The following is a 26911-nucleotide window of genomic DNA, read 5'->3' as shown; positions in this document are numbered from 1 at the left end:
AACTTATTTACTGATGAAAATCTAGTTGTATCTTCTTTATGGTAGCACAAACTGACATTATCTATGTTTATGATTATTATTATTATTGAATCTCTCCCTACAATTAATAATGCATTTTGGCCATTTTTACTTCACTTGAACGTCTGTGCAGAATAATATACATGCAAAGTTTGACACTAAAAGGCTGTTTTCAGTTTTGTATGCTAAAGGGAAAACATATTCCTGTGAGTTTGAGGAAAATATAGCATCATAGTGTTATTAAACACAAATAGTTAATAAACCAACAAAAGTCCTACTTGTATACAAAATGTTCATTAACATATTTTAATCCTACCTTAATCATACACCATAAAAGGACTTGTATCTATCTATACAATTGGTCATTAGACATTATTATTCCAAGCAGATTATTGCTAAAGATTTCATAATTTGTCATCATTGTATTGGAGTCTTATTTTGAAAGGCAACACCGGAAGTTCTTTATATCACGTTTACATCTTGACGTCAGTTCATTAGAGATGGTCAGTCTGTCTGTTTCGGGGGCTGGGTCTGTCTTTTACCCAAGAGGAGGAAAAAAAGTTTAAAGCATGACGGGACAAAGACACTGAGTGAAAACAGACAAATAATGATTTAAAAACCACCTCAACTCACCATGGCCATAAGGGAGCTCAAAGTTTGCCTTCTAGGGGTAAGTGGAAGATGTTTTTTGTTGATACACTTTGAGGGAAAACTCCTTCTTGGCAAACTGTTGTTGAGCTAGTTGACTGAAAACCAGGGCGCAGCAGTCATTTTACATTTCCTTTTCATCGTCTGTTTTTAGTTACTTTTAATCGTCTAACTGTGGTTTCCTGTCTGTTTTTATCTTCATATTTTTAACGCCTGTTGACAGTTTATAGCCCATTACGTCATTGTCATACCAACCGTTACTAGCGAGCCGTTAGTTATATTTCCTGCTGCGTTAGCGAAACTGCCGTCTGTGTTTATAGACTGACAGGGATGTTCAGGCACTGCGTGTTGACTACAAAGTGGTAGTTTATCAATGACTTAAAGGGGAAATGAGAACTTGTTACAGCTACAAAATCATTAAACAACTCAAAACGTAAACCCCCCTTTCGAGCCTCAGTAATCAGAATACCTTTATTCGTCCCACAGAGGGAACATGGACATTGTTACAGCAAGTAAAGAGCCAAAGATAGAATATGAATTAAGAAGCATGCACAAAATACTAAAGTAGAAATTACAAAATGTACAAAATACACATCCAATAACGGTTGTGAGATAGCAGCCAGGTGATAGGATTAAAGGTGGAGGTATATATTGCAGTTATTTACAGATTTATTACAGAACATGAATTGTCTAATTTAAGGGACAGCAGCCAGAAATAACAATACTATGTATGATATATATATATATATTGCACATAAGTAGTATTGCAAAACAGGAGTGTCATATTCTTTGTTGTTATAAGACCCAAACAACCAACACCATCAGCTAATTTGAACAAATAGTAAATCATTTATTTTTAATACAGCTGATTTTTTTAATGGACCCAAGCCAGTGGAAGAACAAATCACTCTGTACTTTATTAAGACTGCCACTTATTCAATATAAGATGCTTTGTGTGTATGAAGTGTGTGTTGTACTGTGTATTGTGAGTGTTTTATTGTCTTTATTGCCAGTGCCAAAGACACATTTCCATTATATGAAAATGTAATGGACAATAAAGTATTCTGAATCTGAATCAAACCTTTGGAGTCAGCCACAGGAACTGACAAGCTCAACAGGCATTTTAATTGGGGACCAGGGTTATCTATAAACTGTCCTCTCCTTAATACAGTATATGGATAGAAGATAGAATTGGACCTACCTTGATGCCTGGATTACAAAAAAGTCATGATGCAAAAGAGAACAGCATGGAAAAAGAAATCAGACCCTTAACTTAAGTAATAGTTGAATACTACAGTCTAACAATACTACATTACAAGTGAAAATCCTGAATGCAAGAAGTATTATCAGCAAAAAGTTATTGAAACAAAATCAATCATTTACAAATACATGTAAGGGTACTTTAATGTTGTAATTCATTAACAGAGGGTCACTTTCATACTATACAGCTGGTTGGATAAGTATTATTGTAGGCCTACTGGGTCATATCACTTCAGCATATCACATGTATTTGTAAATGTAAAGTAACGTGTCATATAAATGTACTGAAGTAAAAACTACAGTATTTGCCTCTGGAAATGTAGTCAACAGTGTACAAAAGTAAAATACGTATTCATTTACTTGTTTGGCGATTGAAAGATTTTATTTTTACTCAAATTGAATAACAATTGAGAGTGGATTCATGCCCAACAGGTATCTGTGATGGGCTGAGCATGTGACCAGACACAGGCATGATCAATGTGGTTCAATAAAGACCACTAACTCTGTGTGTGTGTGTCAGGAGTGCTGTGTGACTGATGTGTGACCCTCTATTTTTCAGGACACTGGAGTTGGGAAATCTAGCATAGTTTGCAGATTCGTTCAGGACCATTTTGACCACAACATAAGTCCCACAATAGGGTAAGAGCACTGCAGTACAATTTTTTTAAAAAGGGCATGGTAAGAGCATGACACATTTACATCAAAACAACAATCCAATCAAGCAAACAACAAAGAGTCAGCTGCCCTCCCCATTTTTAAAGTTCCAAATTAGTTCATGGCTTGATATTAAATCTAGTCCAAAGTCTAAATTAGCAGTTTGATCATGTGAGATGTAAAGTGAAAAAAAGTTCATTTAATTATGTCATTATTTTTTATATATTAATGGTGAGGTTAGTTGACATGACAATAGTATAACTCATCATAATAATCAAAAACAATCCTTTTACTAAGACTCATTGTTCAGTTAATCAGTGTGATTTAAAGAGGTAACAATAATACTAAATTAATGATGAATATTATTATTAATAATAATAATTGTAAAAAATCCCCAAAATGATTACCCAATCATACATACCAGAATCAGTATAATTGCCATGTTGGAAAAATAAAATTGCCAGGAAGGTTTTACAAATAAGGTATTGGCTTTAATACATTTGATTATAGTCTAAAAATCTAAATATAAGCACACGATCAAATATTTAATAATATTTAAATTACATCTACAAAAGAAGTATTTTAGGGGATGTACACATATGTTTAAAGACCCCATCTTACAAAAGCAAAGCAGAACATATTCCCGAGTCTATGAAACACTAATGGTTTGTGCATATTTTGACAGGTTGTCACTATTAGCATATCATTAAAGCTTACTGGAGTCTAGTACAGAACATATAAATACCAATTTTGAACACACAAACAAAATGATAACCTTTCACAAACCGTGAGACTGGCAACCTTTGGCTGAGATAAGTTGAGGTGAATTTATAATTTTGTTTTCACAAACAGTCATATTTAAACCTAGCCTACGGTCGTCAGTGGTTATTGTACTGGCTCTTTGTTGTTTCATGGTTGTTTTGCACAGCCTTTGACCACACACTGCCTCTGTGCTTTCAGGCAACAAGGGATCAGTGTCCACCATCTTTACTCTCAGTGTTATTTGTTTCCTGCTGACGTGTACAGATTAGCTTCCTGTGCATTTCAAATAACGTGTGGAAACATTGTTGTGAAGTGCTTTTTATCTCCCACAGAGCATCATTCCTAACCAAAACAGTGCCGTCTGGGAATGAGCTACACAAGTTTCTGATCTGGGATACAGCTGGACAGGAAAGGGTGAGTGAACACACAACAGAAATCCTAATCACCTAAATTATCACTTTAGTTTTGACACATGATAGGACTTTAAAACCATTATTTCCCTTTCAGGAGGCTATCAGTGACACAATAATTTACCTGTCAATGTTCCCCATGACATATAATTATTAATAGGTGTAGAAAGGGATGATTGACATGGTATCAGAGCTCATGAGACTACAGTACCCTCACTGTGATTCATTTTATGGAGGCGGTAGTTAAAACTAGCGAGGAATGCTTACAGTGTGGAAAGACTAGTCATTTCTTGTTTTATGTGAAAATGATATCTTGTGATCCCCGAGTTCAAAGTTCTCTTTAAAATTCTGTGAATACTATAATCTCTGGCTGCATGGATTAAAAATCCATTGACCAAACGCACACTGTCTTTGTACGAGTGTTGCTTAAGAGCAAACTGGTGATGACGTTTATTATGTTTTCGGATGGTTTGTCATGAGCATGAGAGGATGTGATTCACATTAGAGCTGACTGCAGTTGTGGGTGGTGATGTGCGGTAAAGGTAGCTAGTAAAAGAGAGGGGGCTTTATAAAGAGCTTATACATAGTCAGTCTTTTACCTAGAACAGATTCAGTAAACCCCCAGTTTGGAGAAACAGTCTGGATTGCATGCACAAAAGCAAGTAGTACATTTGAAATGAACAGATATATTTCAGCCACCTAAAAAAAGAGTGTATGCTATATTTAGAACATGTTCAACTGAATACAGTCATATATCCTCTTGTCAGGAAGTTAGCATCACCTTTGTGGACATTTTCTACTCACAGAACAATGTTTTATGGGTCATCTTCAATGTTACGATCAATATTAAAGATTGTGTTCGACTATTTTTTAAGTGTTCTTCACGGAGCATTTCTGTTGATATTTGGGTTTTGATTTGAAATATTGATTGAGCCTGCTAACTTCTATAAATATGTTGTCTCTTACAGTTTCATTCTTTAGCTCCTATGTACTACAGAGGATCGGCTGCTGCTGTCATTGTGTATGACATTACTAAACTGGTAAGAATAAAACAACGTGTGGTACCATTAGAGCTGCTGGTGTGTGCAGAACCTCCCTGGTTTATTAAATATGTGAAGCAGAAGAAGCTGGTTACACTAACGTTTAAATCCCTTTTCCATCACTCTGGGATGCTTCGCTTCAATGGCCTACAAATGTCATTCTTTCCTGCACTGCTCATGGAAACTAGTCTGAAAAGCGTAATGCATATTCTCATAAAGAACCTCCCTGACCGTGATGTGCTCTTGTTGGTCAGGACTCTTTCCAGACACTGAAGAAGTGGGTGAAGGAGCTGAAAGAACACGGCCCAGAGGACATCGTTGTAGCCATAGCAGGGAACAAGAATGATTTAGGAGACATCAGGTGAGCATACGGTCCTTTTGTAGTCCGAAGCCATGGTTTCTCTTGTATGTTATGGGGCTTATATTCAACTTGCACCTACTACTTGATAGAAGGCTTATTATAACAGTCCTGAATTAGCACAAACACATCTCTGTATTATAAAAGCCATTATTTCCCTGCAGGTTCAGTGCAGTTGGAGAAAGGACTGTAAAACTGCTCTTTTTAAAGGGGAAACGACGAGAGAATCTCACTTTTTCAATTCTTGATCACGTCAGTTTTGGGCTAAATTAACCCCCAAAAATGTAAATTAAGACAACCCTGTCAGTGTTTGTGTGTCTGCGTTGGTCAGAATACATGAGGCAAACAACAAGTAAGATTCCACCTCACTTCCTGTATCACATGCTGGCTTTTGATGATATACCGTGTCCAATCTGAGTTTATTCAACAAAGGTTTGACCGCTACCTTTGCAAAGGTGTGCCATACTTTCTGCAAGCCAATCACAGCAGACTGGGTATTTTGTCGGGGGGGGGGGGGGGGTGCTAAAGAGACAGGTGCTAAAACAAAGCATTTCAGACAGAGGGGGGGGTGCAGGTATATTCATCCAGACAGTAGTGTATTTCGAACATGAAATTATGAAAATGTTTTAGTGGAAACTGAACATATTAAACATTTCTGCACCGAATTCGTTTTCATTTTGAGCAGTTGAGCACAAACAATAAAGTAGTGTTGTTGTGTAACTTCTTTGTCTTTTGTCAAACCAACTCCATGTTTACTTTAGTGTCCTCCTCTTTTTCAGGGAAGTTCCTATGAAGGAAGCGAAGGAGTTTGCTGAATCCATCGCAGCTATTTTCATCGAGACTAGTGCCAGAAATGCTGTCAATGTTGAGGAGCTCTTTCAGAAAATCAGTACGTTACATGTCTTTACTGTGTGTTGTTTCTATGCCGTGTGTGTCTGTATTATTTGTGAAGTAAGCAGTATGAAAGGAGATTCATGCTGAGGCCAGAGGAGCCTTTCTGTGATACCGGCAGCTGTTATTTATATGTTCTCTTATTGTGTGCCATATAATCCTAGTTTGGGGTAGAACGCTTCAATTGTATGACAAGTCCAAGGTATTTTTGCCAAAGTGTGGGGCAGATAAACACCGTTATATTTGTCCTTTACAACTTTAATCATGAATTTCCCTTAATTACATTTTATAAATACATTTATTTCATCTTCAATTTAATTCCTATCTTTATGATGAAGTATATACTGAGAGGTTTGTTCATATATTATTTACACCCTGATGTATTCCTAAAAACAAGCCGAAATATTTGTTGAATGGCTGTTGACAGTATTTTCAGACCTATTGAGATATCTAAAATTCCTTATTTAAAAAACCTTTGACTCTAATATGTCGATAAAAATGAAAGGGAACACGTTTTGAACCTGGCTTTATTCAAAGTTCACAATGTGGTCCAAATATATATGCAAATGAATACATATTGTGTAAGATAATGCCTCATTTTATTCAAACTTAACATTTGAAATTGTAATACAAACAATATGTTTTACAATGTCAGTAATTAACTGGGTTGGTTCAATGTTTTACCATATTCACATGTTTCTCCTAAAACTTGTTGATATTAATAATAATACATTTGATTTGTATTGTACTTTTCAAGGTACGCATAGTCGCCTGATATCAGCAAAACAAGAAACATAGGAATGTTTATTAGTTGTTTATTATATTACTAAGTAAGCAAATGAAATGTCAAGAGAAAATGGGACTAAAACAAAAGTGAGAAGAGTAAATCAAATCTTCCATTGTAAATCTGTAAATGACGCTGTGATGTGTGTTTAGGTAAACAGATCCCACCCCTGGAAAACCCTGAGGATGATGTCAGCGACTCCTTTAAACTCTCCCGACAGCCGGCTCCGTCCACCAGGAGATGCTGCTAGTACCACAGTGCCTCAGCACCAGGGACCCACTGGGCAGCACATAGTCCACAATGCAGTGTCTTAATCTGGGGAAAGACAGGACAAGACTGTGAACAGACCAAGGTCAGCTTGTCAACATGAAACATCAGTGTTATGAGGGGCATTGCACATTTTTATAATTATAGTTTAAACTCTTATGAGGTCTGGAAGCCTTCAGTTTGTCCCCCTCAGGTGGGGTTTTGCCTGAATTACATCAAGGGGTTCTCTCTGTGTAATACGGCACACAGCTCAGTACAAAGAGGCAGTTTAATCCCATTTTAAAAACTAACTTTAAAATGAAGCACACATTAATACCAAGTAGGGCTGCACCGAAAAGTCGAAGCATTGACATTTGATTTTTTGTATAATGATTTGAAAGCTGCACAGCATGTTTTTGTTTACTCATTTTGCCTAAACCCGGTATTTGTACTAACTTCAGATAAAGATTAGGCTAGTCTAATAAAATTAGTATAACACTATTTGTAGAATGAGATTCAAATGGGTTTCTGCGTACCATTGTTTTTCCGATGATTCATGTGATACAAAGATTCTCATTCTCAAGTTGTACAGTCCAAGTTATAATGTATTTAAAAAGATAGATGTAATCTTTTCCAACATTCACAACATGTTTTTATGAAACAATCAATATTTGTTGCCGTTTAGCCTTTTAAAACCACATCATTATTATGAAAACGGTTTGCTCTTGCCAAATGGAGACAAGCACCTGTATCAAAAGGAGTGTCAGCACCATAAATGACATCTATGTAACCACAATTACTCATTTCTTTAAGATGTCATAAAACAGCGCGCCACACATTCAGAGGTAATTCAAAATGTATCAAATATAGTATCCTATATATAAGCTTTGAATGTAAAATAAATGACATTCGGTGCAGCCCTTGCTTTTTAAAGCCTGGTTTTGATTATCGAGGCAATTACGTTTCATTTCAGGAGTCCTTTCTGTTGGTTTACTTGCACCGTGTCTCTTAAATGGCACGCATTGAATGAAGTTTTTAATAAGTACTATTTTTCAACAAGGTTATTCTCTTCCTCTCATTGTGAACATGTATGTGTCACATTGAACTAGAGTACATTGAATAGGAGGTTGTTGAGATCCTTAGACAAACACTCACTTCTGTGTTTGGCTCTAAATGCAGCGGCTTTACATTCCTCAACGCTGTGTGTTTTTTCACATTAACTGTGTAAGGGTTTTACGATAATGCTGCAGGATAAACAGCTTACAGGCCTGATTCCAGTATGACAGCCCCTGTTGAAACACTGTGATCAATAATAGAATTGTTTACATGGTTATTTGTTGGAGATGTTTTTTTCTACATGCTGAAATGTGTCGTCTGAGATTTCACTACAGGGAATGAATTTAAAGGATTTTCTTTTTCACCCTGAAAACGGGATTATTTTATATTGTTAGGAAGAAAAATGACCTGCATGTGTTTTACTCTTAAACGTGTCCATAAGAGTAAACAAAACTCTTAAAGCAAATATGGGAAAATACCTGAAAACGTATTAATTTCAATTTAAAAAGGTAGTGGAAATGTTTGCTATTGTTTTGGTAGAAGTGCCAAATTTGACCACTTGAAACATTAACGACAGCGTTGTTGCATTTGTTTAACAGTATTAATTTGGAGTCACTTTTTAGTTAGAGTTCAAGCAGTTACAGAACTCTTTTTTTTTACATGAACGTTGGCTTTCATACATGGTTTTGTATGTTATAGTTGATCTCTTTTCTACATTACGAAAGCTTGAAATAATCATGAAATCATTTGTACTTAATTTGGTTATGAAGTTATTTAAGAAAGCGCCATTTTTACCAACATGAAAGATGGGATAATGGATTTCAATTCAAAGCTGTTTATTCTTTTAGTCTTATTTTTGCTGATCTGTAATGTTCCTCTTTCATGTAAAGTCACGCCGAACTGCTTTCAACGATCTGCTAATTTCTGTGGCCTTGCTTCCACTAAAATGTTACGCACTGATTGGCTGAAATTGAAAGTTGAAACTGAATTAGGAGCTGCATGGTTGACCAGATGTTTTCAATGCAGTGTGATATAAAGCCATACAAGAGATGATGAGATACTGAGCAAAAACATGTAATAAGATTTTATGTAATATGTTGACATTGTCATGAGATTTTCATTTATATTTTTCCCCGCACAAATGCCTTTTTTGATGTTTTTCTAAACAAATGTATGACATGTCTTAAAAATACTTACTGCAAGAATAACGCATGACTAAGTGTACGCTTCAAAGTCAACTATGAAACTGCCAATAATGTGCACCCACCCTTACAAAGTATGCATAAGTCATGCTTCCCTGTATCCTCTGTAGACCAGAATAACTTTGTATTTTAATCAGTGTAATAAAGTCGTGATTATCGATGTGTTTCTTTTGTTACTGTTACTTTTACCCAGGATAACATGTTTGTTTTTAAATGTCAAAGACACCAGGATATAGCTTCACTGCTTTAAGGTTGTGTTATTAGTGACCAGAGAGATGAGTGATAGGAGGAAGGGCTTCACTAACAAAAAGTCACGACTTGGATTAGTCTCCTGACGTCATGGGAACATGATTTTGGCTGCACAATATAGATGGAGCTTTTATATCAGTCACTTCATACCAAGTTATGTGAGGGCAATGTGACTTGTTTTATCACTCCCTTACAACTTCTCCAAAGTGTGTTAAGAGTTATAACTCTCCAACAACATAGTACCTTTTACACCAAAAATAGGACAAATCAGTTTTGTGTTATTTTTGCACCTATTTGTGTAACTTGACCCTTTAATAAATCTGAAACAAATTAAACACCAAGTGGAGCACAGAGTCCTATTCAGTTCACTGCGATGGATTACTGCCTCAGCAGTGTACAGAGGGGGGGGGGGCTACACTTCTTGCCACGGAGATGGATTTAACCATAACCACAGTTTTCAATGGTCTCTAAGAGAGAAAAGTGCCATATTAGTAGCTTCAACACAGTAAACACACTGTATGATACATCAGGTTTCCCATCTGTATACATCAAGTTACGTATTTCTATTTCTTATTCAGTCTTAGTTTTGAATACAATAACAAATATATACGCCTGTTTGGTTAATGTGTTGATAATGTGGTTTTTGAAATTGACAGCACACGTTGTCTTAATAAGTGCACTTATGACACTGGCAATCTTTAAGGTAAACAAAAGTGTAAATCCAATCTATGACATATACCTGACCTACTCAAAAAGCGAATAAATCATTAAAGAAATATAGCCTTTCCGATAAACTGGCGGGATGATATTAGATGTATTATTTCTTATTGAAATATGTTTCAGCCCAGTATCAAACAAGAAAGCAGTAATCTGCAGCATAATCTCAAAGATATGATAAAGATTGATTAAAAGATTGTTAGTTTACTTTTTTTAATTTAGAGAGTACTTACTGGCTACATCAACTGGTAATACAGCTTTAATGAAGACATTTAAAAGATAATTATAATGGAAAAGTTTCAAATGTATAAACTTGTGTTGTATTTGTATTGAAGCATTATGTTTAACTTACACTTTTCATTGTAATGTTTTAAATTTGGTAGTTTTTTTTATCATATACTTTTTTCATACTTAATGAGCTTTGTTGGGGAGGTGAGTTTAACGATTCCAATCGCCAATCTGTAATTGTTGTGCAAATGATATGATAATAAAGAAATGTTGACTCGCTACTACTGAAAGTGAAAAGAGGAACCAACAAGTCCCAATCAGGTTAATTTTCAAAGTACAAAACACCCTCAGTGTGTATTTAAACCCAAACCACAAACACAGACCACGTAACATCCATTTAAATGCCAAGGGGGTCAAATAAGGATTCTCCTAATTGATTTAAAGTATTTTCCCTTTTTATTGTAACCGCAGTAGGCTATCATGCTTTAACTCAAGTGATTTTTCCTTTCCATATTTAATAAGAATTAAAGTGATCTGCAATCAAAGATTGCCATTGCCAATTGTTGTGCATATAATAAGAATTCTCATCTTCTTAATGAAATTGAAAAGAGAAAACAAGTACAAAACCACAAACATAGACCACGTAACATCCATTAAAATGCCAGGGGGTCAAATGTATTTAAGTTATTTGTCCTTACGTTTCAGTGTAAACCGCAGTATGACTGTGTTTAGCCATAATCACATCAGTTGCTGAGCCACGTGGACGCGCAACAGGGTTGTGCACACGCACGTTCAAGTAGAGTTGTACCCACATGCTCGTCCGCAGAGCCCAGTCAGCATTTGACTCAGTAGTGGCAGCAGGGGATCTAGGATTTCCACTTGTCAGATATAACTCCCCGACACCGAAATACAGTGCAGCCAAAATGTCAAAGTTGGAACAGATCCTTATCCTTGACCCTCCCGCCGACCTCAAATTTAAAGGTACGTAAATCAACATTTATTGGCGTGGTGGCGGAAAATTACCTGAGTGAAGCGATTTCACACTCCCTCTAAGCAAATTTCGCTGCTAGTAAGCTAGCTAGCATTAACCGCCATTTTAAGTTAGCCAGGGAAAGAAACAGGCCGCTGTTTCCTCCTCGAGCTGTAGTGACGTGGAAGCCGGCGTGGCGAGCCCCTTGACCGGCTGCCATTTGTGACCTGATGCCTGACAACACCTAGCAACGAGAGGTGGAAGAATGTGTGATAACTGCCAGTTGTTGTTAGCTGAAGTGAGCACATAACGAAGTATCTTTAGTATTAACATGAGCTACTAACGTTATGCTGTGGCTAAAAGGTGTTAGCAACTGTTGTTTCCTTGGGGCTCAGCCTACCCTGAAATGCTTAGCACTCGGACGTAATGTGGAGTTACGTTTTTGTGATAAATGTAGTGTCCTTCCAGACATGTGTAATGTTTGACGTCTGAAGGAACTGACCGTTTGAATGACAAACTTTGCTAACTGACGTTAATAACGAAAGCAACATTTAGCTCATTCAAGATTCAAAGGCTTTATTGTCATCAGTGGTGGCAAAAGTATTCACATTCTTTACTTGAGTTAGAGTACGAATACCACACTGTAAAAATACTACATTTCAAGTAAAAGTACTGCAACGAGAAAGAAAAATATACTTTAAAGTATTAGTAAAAGTACCCAATGCAGAATAAACTCTATAAATATAAAAATATGTTAAAGCTAAAGCAGCAAATCTTCACATTTAAAAAAGCTAGAACTGTTACATGTTTTAAAGAGAAAACTTCTTAGCATAATTGCTGCCACCTCATTTTTCTTTAACCCTCTCATGGTTTTAGTTACTTCGATAAAATATTGGATGGTTTAATCTATACCAAATAATCATATTTTAATGTTTATTTATCTGAGTGTTGTGTGTGAATCTGAATTTAGAAAGAAAATAAATCAGTAAAATAAATATATGAGGTAAAAAGTGCAGCATTTGCTTCAAAAATGTTGTTGTTTAGGAGCATGAAGTAGTATACAATGAAAATACTCAGGTAAAGTTCAAGTACCATAAATGTGTACCAAAGGACAGTACTTGAGAAATTGTAGTTGGTTACTTTCCTCCACTGATTGTCATATGCATGGTAGCCACAGTGTAGTAATGGCAATATAAGTCCCAGGCTCCTCCAACAATTCAACATAAATATATAGCCTAAAAAACTATAAAACATAGTGCTAGAAATAAAAATAGGGCATAGTGTTTCAAGACTAATGTGAAAGTAAATGCAGGAGGAGTGAAATATATTCATGTAAAACAGAATAAGATCATCTAAAAAGTAGAATATTAATGAAATACTGTACACTGAATAAAATACGGCTTGTTGTTGTGAGAGGCAAACGGATAAATGGTGTGAGGTTATGAAGGCACAGAGCGCTGGACTTATAACAGTCTCATGGCCTGTAGGATAACACTTTCCTTAAGTAATGTATTTTCTTGTAACTCCATTAACCTTACAATCACAGTAAATCAAAGCAGTCCACACATTAGATTACCACTGGGTGTTTGCCTGTCCATGATAAGGTTCAATGATGTGTCTGGGAACTGTTGGCTGATTATAGCTAGGCTAGCTTGCTAATGCAAAAGTTGATATCTAGCTAATGTAGCTAGCTGCTCTACTGCCAGTGCTGTAAAGTATCTAAGTACATTTACTCAAGTACAATATTGGGGTACTTGTACTTCACTTGAGCACTCAGTTATGTGCTACTTTGTACTTCTACTCCACTACAATTCAGAGGTAAATGGTGTACTTTTACTGCACTACATTTATGTAATACCTTTAGTTACTTTGCAGAGTTTGTATTACTAATGTGAAAAATAGACAACACTCAGATAAAAATATAGTTACACCTGGAGTAAATTCACAAACTACCCTGCAGTATGCAAAGGATTTAAAAGTAGCTGCACCTTTACCAGCTTTAATAACAGTTTAATGATCAATAATTGTAATCAAAACATATCGTATATTATTCTGGAATGGACCAATCTGCATAAGGAGTACTTTTACTTTTGGTACTTTAAGTATATTTTGTAATAGTAAGGTACTTGTACTTGAGTAACATTTTGAAAGCAGGACTTTTACTAGTAACAGAGTATCCCTTCACTATAGTAGTTATACTTTTACTGAGGTACAATAACTTCCTCCAAATCTGCTATGTATATGTTGTTAGCTAATCATCTGAATCTGTAACATAACTAGTAAGTAAATGCCCTTCAATATAGTACACATCTGTTTTGCAGACCTGCTCATGGTTTCAGAAACTACCATATGTAGTTTAAGTTTGTGACTTTTTTTATTTCAACCATTGCTCTTTTTATAAGGTGACCATTAGAAGTAATTGTGATAACAGTAACTGTTGTGTGGATGTAAGCTAGTCTCTCCAGACAACAGTGTTGTAAAACGTTCCCAGCAATTAAAGGATTTATTGTGAACATTATTCATTTAAATCCAGAATTGTTTTACCTTAATTGCCTTTGCCCCAGTTTTGAGTCTCTGCTGCAAACCTATTTTTCAATGAGACACTGTTTTATTGTTGATGAGTGTAGCATTGTGGTTGAACCACACATCTTTCAGCTCATTGTCTTGATGATCATAAATGCTGATTGTTAGTTAGGACTAGATATGAGTGGATACTGATTGCAGCCTGGACATGACAGGACTGTAGGAAAGGTCAACAGTCAAAATACCAGACCCGCATAATAGCTTTGGTTTAGGGGAAGTTACAGAGATGTTTTGGGGATGAGGTGTCCTATTTGAACTTTACACCTGATGATAACACGGACTGAGAAGAAGCAGGAAAGCCTCTATTATCCCAAAAATATGCACCCATTGTCTGTACTATATTAAATTAAATAACCAGTTAGATAAATGTTTTCTTCTGCTACTAGTAGGCCTGACTGCATCAGGTTTATGTCTTCTGGTGATGAATGGAGCATGCCAGTAAATGTAATTGCAAAAGGCCAAAGCTTAAACAAAAACAAAAGGCATGGTGAGTTCATTTTTAAAACAAGCTGCTTAAAATGTTACAGTAGTGATGAGCATCTGAATAATGTAGAGCTCAGTGCAACTGCTTAACAGTGCTTTATCGGACAACTTCAGTGATGTAATGCAAATACAGAATGAAGGTTTTGCCTGCATCAATCGGATCAGTTTTTTAAGGATACATTTTAAGTCAGAGGTACAACTTAAACCCAAATACCTAAATGAATGCGTCTCTCTCAGCCAAACCCTAACTTATTTTGACATTTAGTCTGATGGCTGAGACGTGGTCTGTCATAATCTGATCATGTCCTTGAACCCCTCCTTTTATCGGATTAAAAAGATGATGTTTCTCCCAATTACGCTTTTTCTGATTCATCACAAGGTTTACATTTTCTGTAATCGGGCAGGTTAAACTTTCACCCTCCGTTTACTCACTAGAATAAATGCAAGGTTTAGTTGCAAAGTTCATCAATAGGCTGATAGACTACTCATAAATGATTAGCTCATATTCTAAACTATATTACTGAGAAACAAAACTCCAGAAATTAGAATGGAAATGATGCTGGTATGGTCTTATTATGAAATGATATATGAAATGTTGCAAAGCTGACTTGAAGTTACACCAGTGCTGCATCAGCTTGATTTATAAAGGTTTGCTGTAGTTAAGGTGGGTTACAGAGGAAAATGAAATGGGGCCTATTTAGCCTTTGAGAAGCAATATGAGTAGAAGAAAGATGACCACCTCTCCTTTACTGTCACTGAGGCCAATCTAAATTGGTCTGCGTATATCGAGAGCTGCTCTGCTTTAGAGCCCCTGCTGGGATTCCTCCAGCAAGCTAGAGGGGGCAGCCCTCCTTTCCTTGGCTGGTATTTTTAGATTAGGACAGGCCTGGGGGACCCTAACTCAGTTTACAGGCAACGAGATGAGAGAGACGGTGCTAACGTTGCTTGAGCAAAGTTGGCTTCTCAGATTTAGGCAATGGATGCAGGCTATGTGGGTGTATATCTGATGTGCAGTACTGCTTTCCAGGGTTCTATCTGTCTGAGTCCCAGTTTTACTAATACACCCAACATAACTTCTACACCTTACTTCAGGTAACCTTACATTCTCACCTGCATAGTCTGGAGGAATGGTTGACGAGCTGTAATTATCATACCTGCCATGTACTTTTGCTCTGTCAGTCACATTCTTTTCAACTTACATTCCTTACTCATTCAAAAACATCTGAATGATCATTATTTCAACTTACAGAACTCTGGGCTTAGACTTACACAAAGGCACTGGTCAACTCTTAAGTGAGTTAATAAGGGGTCAAAGGATAACAGGTGAAACGTTGCATCTTGACAAAGAACGTCACACGTCAGCAAGTGTTTGTATCAACCTGGTTAGGTCACAGCAGGAAGCACCTCACATTTTCTGCCACTAGCTTGAAAAAAAGAGGAAAAACGAAGTTGTTGGAAGCCGTGATTGTTCATAGAAATATCAGGTGCTGCAGAGAATGTTTTTCAGGTTTGTAGGAATGCCTTTGTGACGCACCTGTGTTCAAACAACGCCTTCAGTCATCACCAAAACGTGTTAGCTTTAGCTGGGTGGAGCCTCTCCTATCGGGTCGTGCTTCGCTTCTTATCTTTATAAACACTGGAGCTAAAGGAAAGTTGAACATAGGAACTCAGCTTTATTTAAAGTTGTTATTATTTAAAACAAAACAAAAGATTCCTAACTAACCATCATATTTTGAATTGATTGATTCTGGAGAAACTATGTATGAGGGTGTGAATCTTTCACTCTCTCACTGTTTATTATTCTGAGAGTCAGGACTCAATTCAAAATCAATATGTAATGTAAGGATGCTAGTAAATTGTATGTGTAGACGCAAAAAGGCAAACGAAAAACAAAGGGTAATGTCATTCATGCTAATTAATAACAAAAGACACTTTGATAATTTAATAATCCTCACGTATTCAGGTTAATGTCTGTTCCATAGATAAAATAGGTAAACGTTAGATAGCTGTCTTTTTAAAAATAAATTGCACACAAAAACACTGTTAAACTACTGTTATTTTCAATAAATTATACGATATTAATTCCAATAACGCTATGTTGTTTAACATTAGGGCTGAACGATTTTGGAAAATAATCTAATTGCAATTTTTTTCTTCAATATTGCAATTGCGATTTAACATGCACATTTTTTTTCAAGGTCTTCTTCTCATGTATTTTTCAACAAACACAAGCAATAAATAAAAGTGATTACAATCGTGAACCTTGTGAGGTAGCAACAGTAGCGAGGCACGTTCTGCACAATACCTGACGCTGCGCAGCATCTTCCTTTTTAAAGGCAAAATAATTCCACACAACTGACGAGCCGCCCCTCTTTGGTACCAAACTTCCAGCCGTGCACTCTTCTGACCAGCCTGAGGCCATTGTGCAACAGGTTCAAGCGCAGCGTTGACTTCTTTCCCTGCTTGCTCGGCTCCACTCGGCTCCGCTCGGCTCCGCTCGCAAGTCACGTGGCCAGTCAAATCGCAGCCTTTGCGGTTGGAAAATCTCGTGTTGTCATATCGCGATATTATCGCAAATGCAATTAATCGTTCAGCCCTATTTAACATTACTGTCCTTTAGTTGCAAATTAGTTTTTTGTACAGTAGATATTTTCCAAAAATGAATTGTGGATCTATACAGAATCTAAAGAGATCATATTCTCAAATGTTGTATAAATCAACCCCTCCGGCCACAGACGTTTATGCAGTGATATGTTCACCGACCACTGTCAGTGCAACTACCAGCGGTTGTTCCGGTTAACCCCTTTTAATTTTTAGTCAAATCAAGTTGGTAAACATTACGTTACTCGGTTGGACAGTTTTGGGTGTCCCCATGTTTCATGAGTTTTACATCAGGGCCCACCTGGCAAAACCTAAATCCTGGTTACTGACAGAACTTTATGCATCACTTCTTTGGCCGATATGTCGCCCGACAACCAGCGATTGTGTCTGACATAAACACTCTTCTCAATTCAAACTACAAAAGAAACTTAGTAGAATGTACTAAGACTGCCTTGGTTTGCTCAACTCTGGACCTGCATGTGTTTTATCTGAACCAAACCAGTAAGGTGCATTCTTGGTCCAAAATTAATGTTTTGTTTTCCATGACCTCACAACTTGCAGTATTTCCTTTTTGAAATTGTTCCACTGTGAGTGAAGTTCTATGAAACCCAAGTTTATATTAGAAATTGTGTCATTAACATAAAAACAAGGGGGATAGAATTTAAAAAGATGACACCGGGGGACCTCACCCGAAGCCCCCATGATATTATGTAACCATGCATCATGGGATATTTTTCTCTCCAGATTCCGCACTAATTTTCTGATCGGGTTTTATTTATCTTGGGATCCAAAGTTTCACGATATGGCTCATCAAAGCTGGATGGTGCTGACCCTGGTTACGGTCCTAATTTGAAGCGAGCTCTGTCACAAGATGTAGAGCTAATCAATGATCTCCTGATGTCCAACCTGGGGAGGAACGGAGCATAATATTTTTTGGAGCCGCCTGATCTTCGTGATCGTCTCATGATAAGCTTTGCATGTCTAGGTAGTAATACCCGTCCATCAGGCACGAAAGTTCAGTCATTTGAAAATAATTTTTTTACAATTTTAACAAAGCATCTTCTGAAACCAGGGGCTCTCAAACATGTCTTACAAATGAGTTGTAAGTAGCTGGAAAGTCCTCAGTATGCTCCAACCAAGCAATACATGAGTAATACTGAAGTTTATTGCAAGTCTTTGATTTTGAAAGTAACGCTGGCTTTTATCCGTTTAGTTTTGCCTGGTGTTTTAAGTCTATTAACAGTAGAACTATCCTGCTTTAAGCCAAGGAAGTCAGTATTCAATTAGTCCTCTTACTCATTTAGGCCTTATTGAGTTGCAGCTTGACTGTATTTTTCAGCTAATCTTTTTAAAGTTCTTTTGAACCTTGGCAAAAACATTGCAGGCCTTATGTGTCTTTAATGGAAAAGGTTTAACTTGAAATATTGAATTTACTCAGGGAGGTGGTGTTCATTGAAATTGAATTTGAGTCTGCAGTTCCAATGTTAAAATGCATGGTATTTACCCTTCATTTTTCTGGTATTCAAAATTCACTTAAAAAATGTGAATCCATTGAAATTTTGGATCATGTTGGATTTTGCAGGGGGTTTCCAAATGATTGCTGCTGACTAACAATACAAAGGGTGGTGCTGCAAAAAGTTAGAGGCCGGCTTTGTGACATGAGAATAGCTGCACCATCTTACAGATCTGATGCGTTCCCTCTAGAGAGTGTACTCCAAATACAGAAATAATAATGCACTTGCGTTTGTCTTTCTTTTCCCATCAGGTCCTTTTACAGATGTAGTCACCACCAACCTCAAACTGAAGAACCCCTCTGACAGAAAAGTCTGTTTCAAAGTGAAGACGACTGCGCCGCGCAGATACTGTGTACGGCCAAACAGCGGTGTCATTGATCCCGGAGCAACTGTCATTATCTCTGGTAAGTTTTTCAGACTTTTGTATTTATTATCTGCCTTTTTTCTGAAAGCTTGGAGAGATGGTGGGAAAACCTGGGATGGAAACTAGGTCAGGAACATGTTGCAAAATGGGGTCACAGTCCAAGAAGGTCTGACGCTAAGTGGAAGCAGTTTTCACTAAATCAAATCCACATATTGGACACTTCAATGATCGAATTCAACAACAACTTCTCTTTTCTCGTTTAAAAAGACACAATATATTCAAATTATTTTACATTTCATCTCGAGACAAGTATGATTGGCGAATCGCTGTCTACCTTTAATTGCGCAGCAGTAATGATGCTGTAATGCAATGAAGGCGGTAAGGTGAGCAAAGTTGAAGTGTAACTGCCTATCTTCTGAAGCCCTGGGCAAATGTAGGTTTCCAATCGGCTCTTTAGGGTCAGATTGGCATCACTGGGGCTCCTGAAACTCTGTTATTAGTTTATCAAGTCGTATTAAGGACCGTTTCCTTGCTCAAATTGGAGAAATGTAAAGTTTCCTTCAGCAACTGCAGACAGCTTAAATAGGTATAATGCGCTTTAACGGTAACGTTCAAATGTCCACACACTTACACCGCAACCACAGCACGATCCACTTCCTGTATTCCTGTTTACACAATATCTAAAATATGACTGTGATGCGATACCTGCCTAAATGTAGGTCTGAACTAAACATATTTTGAGTTTGCTGATGACAATGTTGGAGGAATAAAATATAAAGGGTTATTGTCCCTTCTCTGCTCGGCATGTTCCAAATATTTGTATCGTATCCAGAATTATGACATAATACGCTGCCCCCGTTGGTCGTGTGTGAAGTGATTTAGGCAGCTCTCAGTAAACCCATTACCATTGTACATTGTAAATGAAAAGAACTCAAGCTAACCACAAGGAGCAGCCGCTCATCGAGGCGGATCACACGAGGCTTGTTCGCTACTGTTTTCATTTGGATTGAGTATTTTTTGCTGGAAAATGAAGATTGTCACCTTCATTACATTTAGAAAATAAAGTGCTTTATGTTCAGATGTGTGAGGAGATTATAGAGCGATCCAGTTAAAGAAAAACTGGATTATTTATCAGAAAACCTTCGATCTTCTGTGACCATTTGAGATGACCAAATGACATAAGAATGTCCGAAGGATGAGTTATCTTTAAATATTTAAGGTATCATTTCTTCTGTGCAGGGATGTCTTTACTCAAATGTTTTAACTATGATATTGTTTTCCTTTGCAGTCATGCTACAGCCCTTTGACTATGACCCCAATGAGAAAAGTAAACACAAATTCATGGTGCAGACCATTTTTGCCCCATCAACTGTCTCTGACATGGATTCATTGGTAAGTGTGTTTATTTATTTAAGACTTTTCCCAAAGTTGTTGTTTAAACTCAATATAGCACAACACTAATCAGCTGTGTAACTAGCCTTTTTATTGTTTGGAAATTCACACACCTTCATAATTTGAGATGATGCAAAAGTCAGCTTTCACTCCTGTGTTGCTCTTTCAAAAACAACAGAATTCTCTCTTTGTGAGAAACCGCTTTCATTTTGAAATGTCTCTGATGGTTCTTAGAGTATATAGTGTATAACTCAGCTCCCCCCCCCCAAAAAATGAACCAAACCTGTCGCAAAATAAACGACTTGTTGTTCAAACTAAAGCTATTTGAATTTGATAGATTTTCACCAAATGAGGGTCGGTGGGTCAAGAAATGTCTTCCTCGATTCGAAAAGAAACGTGTATCCAAAATACATGTGATATTCTGCTGAAATAAGTCAATGTTTTAACTGAAAATAAGTCTCCAAATAATAATAAGAGTCAAATGGTAACATTACTACATCGTTTACACTGAAAACCCAATTCAATTGTTTATGGAACTAAATCATTTCGTACAGTTATAGTTTGGTTGTTATTATGTAGAAAGATTTCAAATGAATCAGTAAAAATAAGCTTTTTTGAATTCACACGTGATGCTGCGTGCTCCCGATCCCTCCCACTGTACCCGTAACTGAAACCCGCCAAAAGGGCAGAGGGTCTTGCATGCTTTGGGTCAGTAGATAGAAAGTGAAACTTCAACTCTCCTTTGTAAATATTTACTCACTGAAAACATGTGGTCATTCATTTGGACACCACTACTAATTATGCAAAAGCTGTTTATGTCAATAAATGAAACATCTGAATGTAGTCCTCATTTATGGCAGGGTAATTGGCATTCTGCTGAGTCGCCATGCAAAAAAAAAGAATCAAATCGAGCAGTGACGCATTCTCAGTAGTCCACCAGAGGACAGCAGAGGCTCAGTCAGCCACTGAAACAGTCACATACCCCGAAGTCATGTTCATGAACTGGCTTGTTTTGAATGAGGAGCAGAATCCAGGAAGTGTAGAGGAACAAAGGTAGGACTGCGCCTCATAAGCACTCTGGAATCTGGAGTCTCTATCAGGAACATGTATTTCATTACTGACCTGTGTTATACCTTGTGACACAAAATATATCCCTTACTCAACCATAAAGTAGTGTGTGTGTGTGTGTGTGTGTGTGTGTGTGTGTGTGTGTGTGTGTGTGTGTGTGTGTGTGTGTGTGTGTGTGTGTGTGTGTGTGTGTGTGTGTGTGTGTGTGTGTGTGTGTGTGTGTGTGTGTGTGTGTGTGTGTGTGTGTGTGTGTGTGTGTGTGTGTGTGTGTGTGTGTGTGTGTGTGTGTGTGTGTGTGTGTGTGTGTGTGTGTGTGTGTGTGAATCCAGCTGCTAGCAGTTTGAGTTGATGAATAACATGCCCATTTTTCATCTCCACCAGTGGAAAGATGCAAAACCAGATGATCTCATGGATTCCAAGCTGAGATGTGTCTTCGAGCTGCCTTCTGAAAACGATAAAATGGTAAGAGGTGCCGCCGCACATTAAAAACTGCTTACTTCCACATAATTAAAATCAGAATCTGAAGTGTGATTTCGTCGCTGAAGGACACATTTCCAGAATACCAATGAGTTCCATAAAGGGGAAACACGGTGGGGGGGGAATCCACAGCTATAATATCAATTGAGTATAGGGTGCTGCTCTAATGACAAAACCGGGGAAAGATTATTTAAAGGGAGTACAAAACCTTAGCGTCTGGTTTTCTTCCCTCCTAATGTACGTTTTTCTTGCTTACTCTTGACTCCAGGTCTTTCTGTCAGAGTTTAACAAATGTGCCGTCCGCACTGCATTTAGCATTTTAGCAGATAAAGTCACTCGCTGCCTAAATCAAGCGCAACAGCTCCAGTGTGAATACCGAGTGCAGCTGCTGAGAAAGCGTTCCATTTCTGCATCGAGCCCAGTCACATAAGTAGTGTGTTAACAATAACATAATTAATTTAGACCCCGTATTGAGAGACCTGGTGAAGCCTTGAGTCTTAACAGTTCTGCTATGACTCTAGTGGGGGTGTATGGTTTCCCAATCCTATACTCAAACATGGCACACACCCTCTTAACCTTTATCTGAGTGTTTGCAAAGAAGCTGTACACATGCCTTTTTTAAAAAGTGGATTGCATTAATTTGTTCTTGGTTAACCCGTGCCCCTGTGAACTCTGGGAGCCTGTATTAATGAGCTCTCAGTGTGTTCAGGATTTATATAAGCAGTGCCGGAGAGCAGCTCAGCAGGTCCTCACATTTAAGGTGAAAATATACCAGGGCAAGCCAGATTTAGCTTACGTTAAGAGGCTCTGCACTGAGGATCTAAGGACTGCTGAGTCAACACGGGTGTCTGCTTTCTGCTTTGGCACGTGGATCCTGTAGATGATGTGCAACCTGCTGAGGAGGAAGATTTGTAGGATGAAGATGTTCAGTAAGGGCTAATGTTGACATTTCGGAGCATCATTTCTTTAGTATTTAGGAATGAGTTGGCTTGAGTCTAACTTCTAATTTTTACAGTACCAACAAACTATCTATTTTAGTGTCAGACATTCTGAAGAACTGAGAGTACTGGTTGACACATTCTACAAAGTTCTATCCCCCTACAAAGTTATAAAGATGGATCTGTGGTGCAAAACAAATAATCCCATGCTCCATAAATCACTACTTCTACCGGACGAGGCCTGAGGAAAATATTAAACAACCACAGGTTATCGTCAGTGTTCAGGGAATTAGTTTTAAGGTTTAAACGACAGCCAATAACTTGCCAGATTTAAATTTCTCGGTCTTAGATCCCGTTTCAGTTTGCGGTCAAATCATTTTGCCAGTTTTATTAAGCAAAGTTGATGTAAAACTGCTTATGTTTTAGACAAGCTTTGCCTCGTCTGGATATTTCTTTCAAAGATAACAGGGTTGTGATGGTTTTCTAACCAAATCATCTTATTAGAAACATTCCTAAAATGCCCTTTTAGTTCACGTAGTGTTGATTTCACACAGTAAGTGAAGAGGTGTGGTTAGGCCAAGTGACGTGGTGGATATTTGAGATGCTCGAATATACTTTGGAGGGGCCTACAATAATAAAACATATGCTCCCACTTAATAACCCCAGTCTCAGGCCCACTGTGTGACAGAAAGGACAGTAAGTTACGATCGGGCATCCTCGGTTTGTTGTTGCACTTATTGATATCATGTGGTAGAGAATTGAGCTGGGCCTGGATGTTTCTTCATATAAATGCTTTTCTCGGCTTGCGGTACGAGGCATAATAACATCATATCCTGTCTGTGTATTGATTGTCAACCCTCATCTACAATACAGTTGTTGTACTTTCATTACGAAGCTCCCAATGCCGTCATGTTGTCTATCCCATGAAATGAGGCCACATCAAACACGACTTCTGGAGCGACGCATTTCCTCGCTGGTCTCTTTGATCTGGCACTGTGAGCTTCTTGGCCTCAGACAAGGCTGCCTTTCTCTGGCTCAGTTTCCCGTCTAGAGGCTAACCTCCCTACTTAGCCCCGGGCATGCTGAATTTCACTTCAGTGGTTCACTCTCTCTCTTTACTTGTTGGGCAGAATGACGTGGAGGCGACCAAAGCAGCCCCGGTGATGAACTCTGCGAAGTCCGACTCCTCAGCATCCACGGTGCCTCTCGCTGCCTCCCTGGACGACTCGGAGATGAAGAAAGTGATGGAGAAGTGCAAGAGGCTGCAGGCTGAGATGAACAAGATGGTCGAGGAGAACCGGCAATTAAAGGTTCGATGTGTAGATATATTATATCATGACCGAAGGCTCTGCTCTATAAAAGTGTCCCAATGAGGGAGACGGTTAGCCAACATGTACGATACCAGGAACCGGAAATCAAATGAGTTTAATTGAATTCTGCTCATTTCCTAATTTAAATCTTACTGTGAAGTCAAATGATGTTCCAAAATAAAACAAAAAACCCTTCATAACCATTTTCTGTCCAAGCGCAGCTCATAAAGGGCTAAGTAACTGAAGTGTCTAATCACATTTACGTTTCTTTTGTGAGTTGATATAAATTGAATTGATTTGGTTAAATGGACATATAACATCTATAATAGATAGAATCGGAGGATGAAACCCTCTTTATTTGTCACATGCATGCACACAGCAGAGCACACACAGTGAAATTAGTCCTCTGCATTTAACCCATCCTAGTACTAGGAGCAGTGGGCAGCTATCGTGCAGCGCCCGGGGAGCAATGGGGAGGGGGGATTGGAGGTGTCCGGTGCCTTGCTCAAGGGCACCACAGCAGGGCCTAGGAGGTGAACTGGGACCTCTCCAAGTAGCAGTCCACTTTCCATATTTCAAGTCTGTTCGGGGACTTGAACCGGCGACCCTACGATTCCCAGTCCAAGACCCCTGAATTTAATCGGCTCAAAATCATATCGCGGCAGACTGTGATATAACAAATATCCTGTTCACCAAGATTTGATTTGATTGTGTCATCATAAAACCTGTGATTTACACCTCTTGTATGGAACTGTCTGTCTGACTGATCTCTGCTCCTCTTCCTCTCTTACAGGATGAAGGTACTAGAATGAGAAAGGTACCTCGCTCAGACCACATGACATCAAATTCAACTAGTCTCCTCGGCCGAGAAGCCAGCACCGCCTCCCTGCCCTCCCTCCTCGTCGTCATAGCAGCCATCTTCATCGGTTTCTTCCTAGGGAAGTTCATCTTGTAGACTGGGAGATGCATGCCAGCCGTATCCCCACTCCCGCCCCCCCCCTCCCCCCCCCCGCCCAAGCTCCGGAAATAAAACAGGCCTGGAAAAACCGAGAAGTCTTTGTGTTGACTTTGCCATATCATTGGTAGTGTGGCCTACAGTGAACACATCTGTACAGCATCATTCGAAGGCGTCGCCTTTTTACAACCTCACACGATTAGTACACGACACACTTGAGAAAAGAAAGGCGACAGAAAAAGTGATTGCTCCCTTCTTTTGTTTTGTGTTGTGATGGCTGGATTATACAGGTAATGTGGCGGGACAATGAAAGATGTAAACGATCAGTCAACATGGAAGATGCACCTAGAGCGAACCATGGGCAAGAGGCAGTCAAAACCATTAGATTTATTTCTCTTATTTCTCTCTCTCTCTTTTTCTCTCTGTTGTTTTTAATAGGAATTGAATGGAATGTTAGGTGTCTTGTAAATGTTGTTTTAAAATCCTTTTAAACAGAAAAAGGAAAGAACTTGCATCAAAAAGACCTTGCTCTACCTGTCGCTGGATCGCCTCTGAAGTAAATTTGTTCGGTTTGTAATTTCTACTTCTCGTCTTGGAATGTTCTGGTCCAGCTGGGGAAGATAATAGGTGCCTCCTCCTTCTTGTACATTTCTGTCCTTTTTGATTTTCCTCACAACACCAATGCAGACTTTATATATTATTATTATTATTATTAATATTATTATTGTTATACAAATCATATATTCCTTCTGAGGCAAATATTGACTGAAATAAGGTTTCCATTCTTAAAATCCTGTCCCATGGTATTAAGCATTGAAGAAATAAAAATGTGGTTTCAACTGCCGTCTTTTCCTGTGTCTGCCGCTTCGATGATCGCAAATGGAAATGGTTTATTTGTGGGGAAGGGACAGGGCAGATTAACAGCTAAAATAAGTATTCATTAATTATGGGATGCTATAAAATGAGCGTACTGCGTTTGTGTGCCAGGTCTTTCCCTCAGTATTGCTGCCAACGGTTTTTATTTGGATACATTTTTCTTAGTACAAGGACAAAGTATGGTGTTGGATGTAGTCTTCATTCCTCATGACATTTCAGCTCATATTATTTGGCTTTCAGCTATCAGCTGCCAAGAGTCTCTAGAAAGTGCTTTATCAGCCTTGGACATCTGCTCTGTTATGAACCTTAATAAGAACAATCAGTCTGAAGGTATACTTTAACTGACAGGACTAATCAAGGTACAAGTTTGGATCTCTTTCTGTACTGCTAAATTAAGTTAGAAAGGGGGGATTGTGGGGGGATATTCTCTTACATGTTATTGGTTTCATCGTGCAAAAAATAGGCAGTTTCTCAGTATTTTTGAGGTTGTTCTGTCAAGGTAATTGGGTACATTTTTAGTATATTAGATCACTTTACATGGCAACATCTGCAGTGGTCTTTTTGGCCCCAACCCTAACTTACTTCAGCATGAAGGTTAAAACACAGAACCTTTTTTACAGGATGCTTATTTTCCCCAAAAGAAAAACCTGCAATCATTTTATTAAAGCCTAAAGTAGCATGATTCATACGGACTCCAGGAGGACAGCGTAGCGTGGGAAAGGACCGCTGGATGTTTTTGTTTGGTTCTTTGCTTGTTGCAGTCAAGAGGGGGAACAACCAGTTCATATTTTACTGCAACTATACGCAGACGGTGACAAGCTGAAGGATTGTGTCCACGTGACAATATTATCGCATCG

At 38.1% G+C, this 26911-nt stretch overlaps 2 protein-coding genes across 2 annotated transcripts; both read left to right on the top strand.

Moving 5' to 3' along the window:
* Positions 1-510: 510 nt before the first annotated feature.
* rab31 (RAB31, member RAS oncogene family) lies at positions 511-9487 on the top strand. The gene is made up of 7 exons (XM_063886080.1): positions 511-688; positions 2486-2565; positions 3675-3756; positions 4721-4792; positions 5047-5153; positions 5930-6039; positions 6978-9487. The coding sequence occupies exons 1-7, from the start codon at positions 653-655 to the stop codon at positions 7073-7075; spliced, it is 585 nt and encodes a 194-aa protein (XP_063742150.1). The 5' UTR covers positions 511-652; the 3' UTR covers positions 7076-9487.
* Positions 9488-11289: 1802 nt separating this feature from the next.
* vapal (VAMP (vesicle-associated membrane protein)-associated protein A, like) lies at positions 11290-26017 on the top strand. The gene is made up of 6 exons (XM_063886682.1): positions 11290-11504; positions 18926-19078; positions 20327-20430; positions 21880-21960; positions 24044-24223; positions 25017-26017. The coding sequence occupies exons 1-6, from the start codon at positions 11336-11338 to the stop codon at positions 25176-25178; spliced, it is 849 nt and encodes a 282-aa protein (XP_063742752.1). The 5' UTR covers positions 11290-11335; the 3' UTR covers positions 25179-26017.
* The last annotated feature ends 894 nt before the right edge of the window (positions 26018-26911 follow it).

This window comes from Eleginops maclovinus, chromosome 6 (genome assembly GCF_036324505.1).
Source record: "Eleginops maclovinus isolate JMC-PN-2008 ecotype Puerto Natales chromosome 6, JC_Emac_rtc_rv5, whole genome shotgun sequence".
In the NCBI taxonomy this organism is placed as follows: Eukaryota; Metazoa; Chordata; class Actinopteri; order Perciformes; family Eleginopidae; genus Eleginops; species Eleginops maclovinus.
This window is presented reverse-complemented; position numbering and strand designations above follow the sequence as displayed.

Excerpts from the sequence above, each read along its gene's own strand:
- rab31 (XM_063886080.1), top strand. The coding sequence starts at position 653 with ATGGCCATAAGGGAGCTCAAAGTTTGCCTTCTAGGG. Across the intron at positions 689-2,485 it reads TCAAAGTTTGCCTTCTAGGG|GACACTGGAGTTGGGAAATC; the intron begins GTAAGTGGAAGA and ends TCTATTTTTCAG. Across the intron at positions 5,154-5,929 it reads AATGATTTAGGAGACATCAG|GGAAGTTCCTATGAAGGAAG; the intron begins GTGAGCATACGG and ends CCTCTTTTTCAG.
- vapal (XM_063886682.1), top strand. The coding sequence starts at position 11,336 with ATGCTCGTCCGCAGAGCCCAGTCAGCATTTGACTCAGTAGTGGCAGCA. Across the intron at positions 20,431-21,879 it reads TCTCTGACATGGATTCATTG|TGGAAAGATGCAAAACCAGA; the intron begins GTAAGTGTGTTT and ends CATCTCCACCAG. Across the intron at positions 24,224-25,016 it reads AGGAGAACCGGCAATTAAAG|GATGAAGGTACTAGAATGAG; the intron begins GTTCGATGTGTA and ends CCTCTCTTACAG.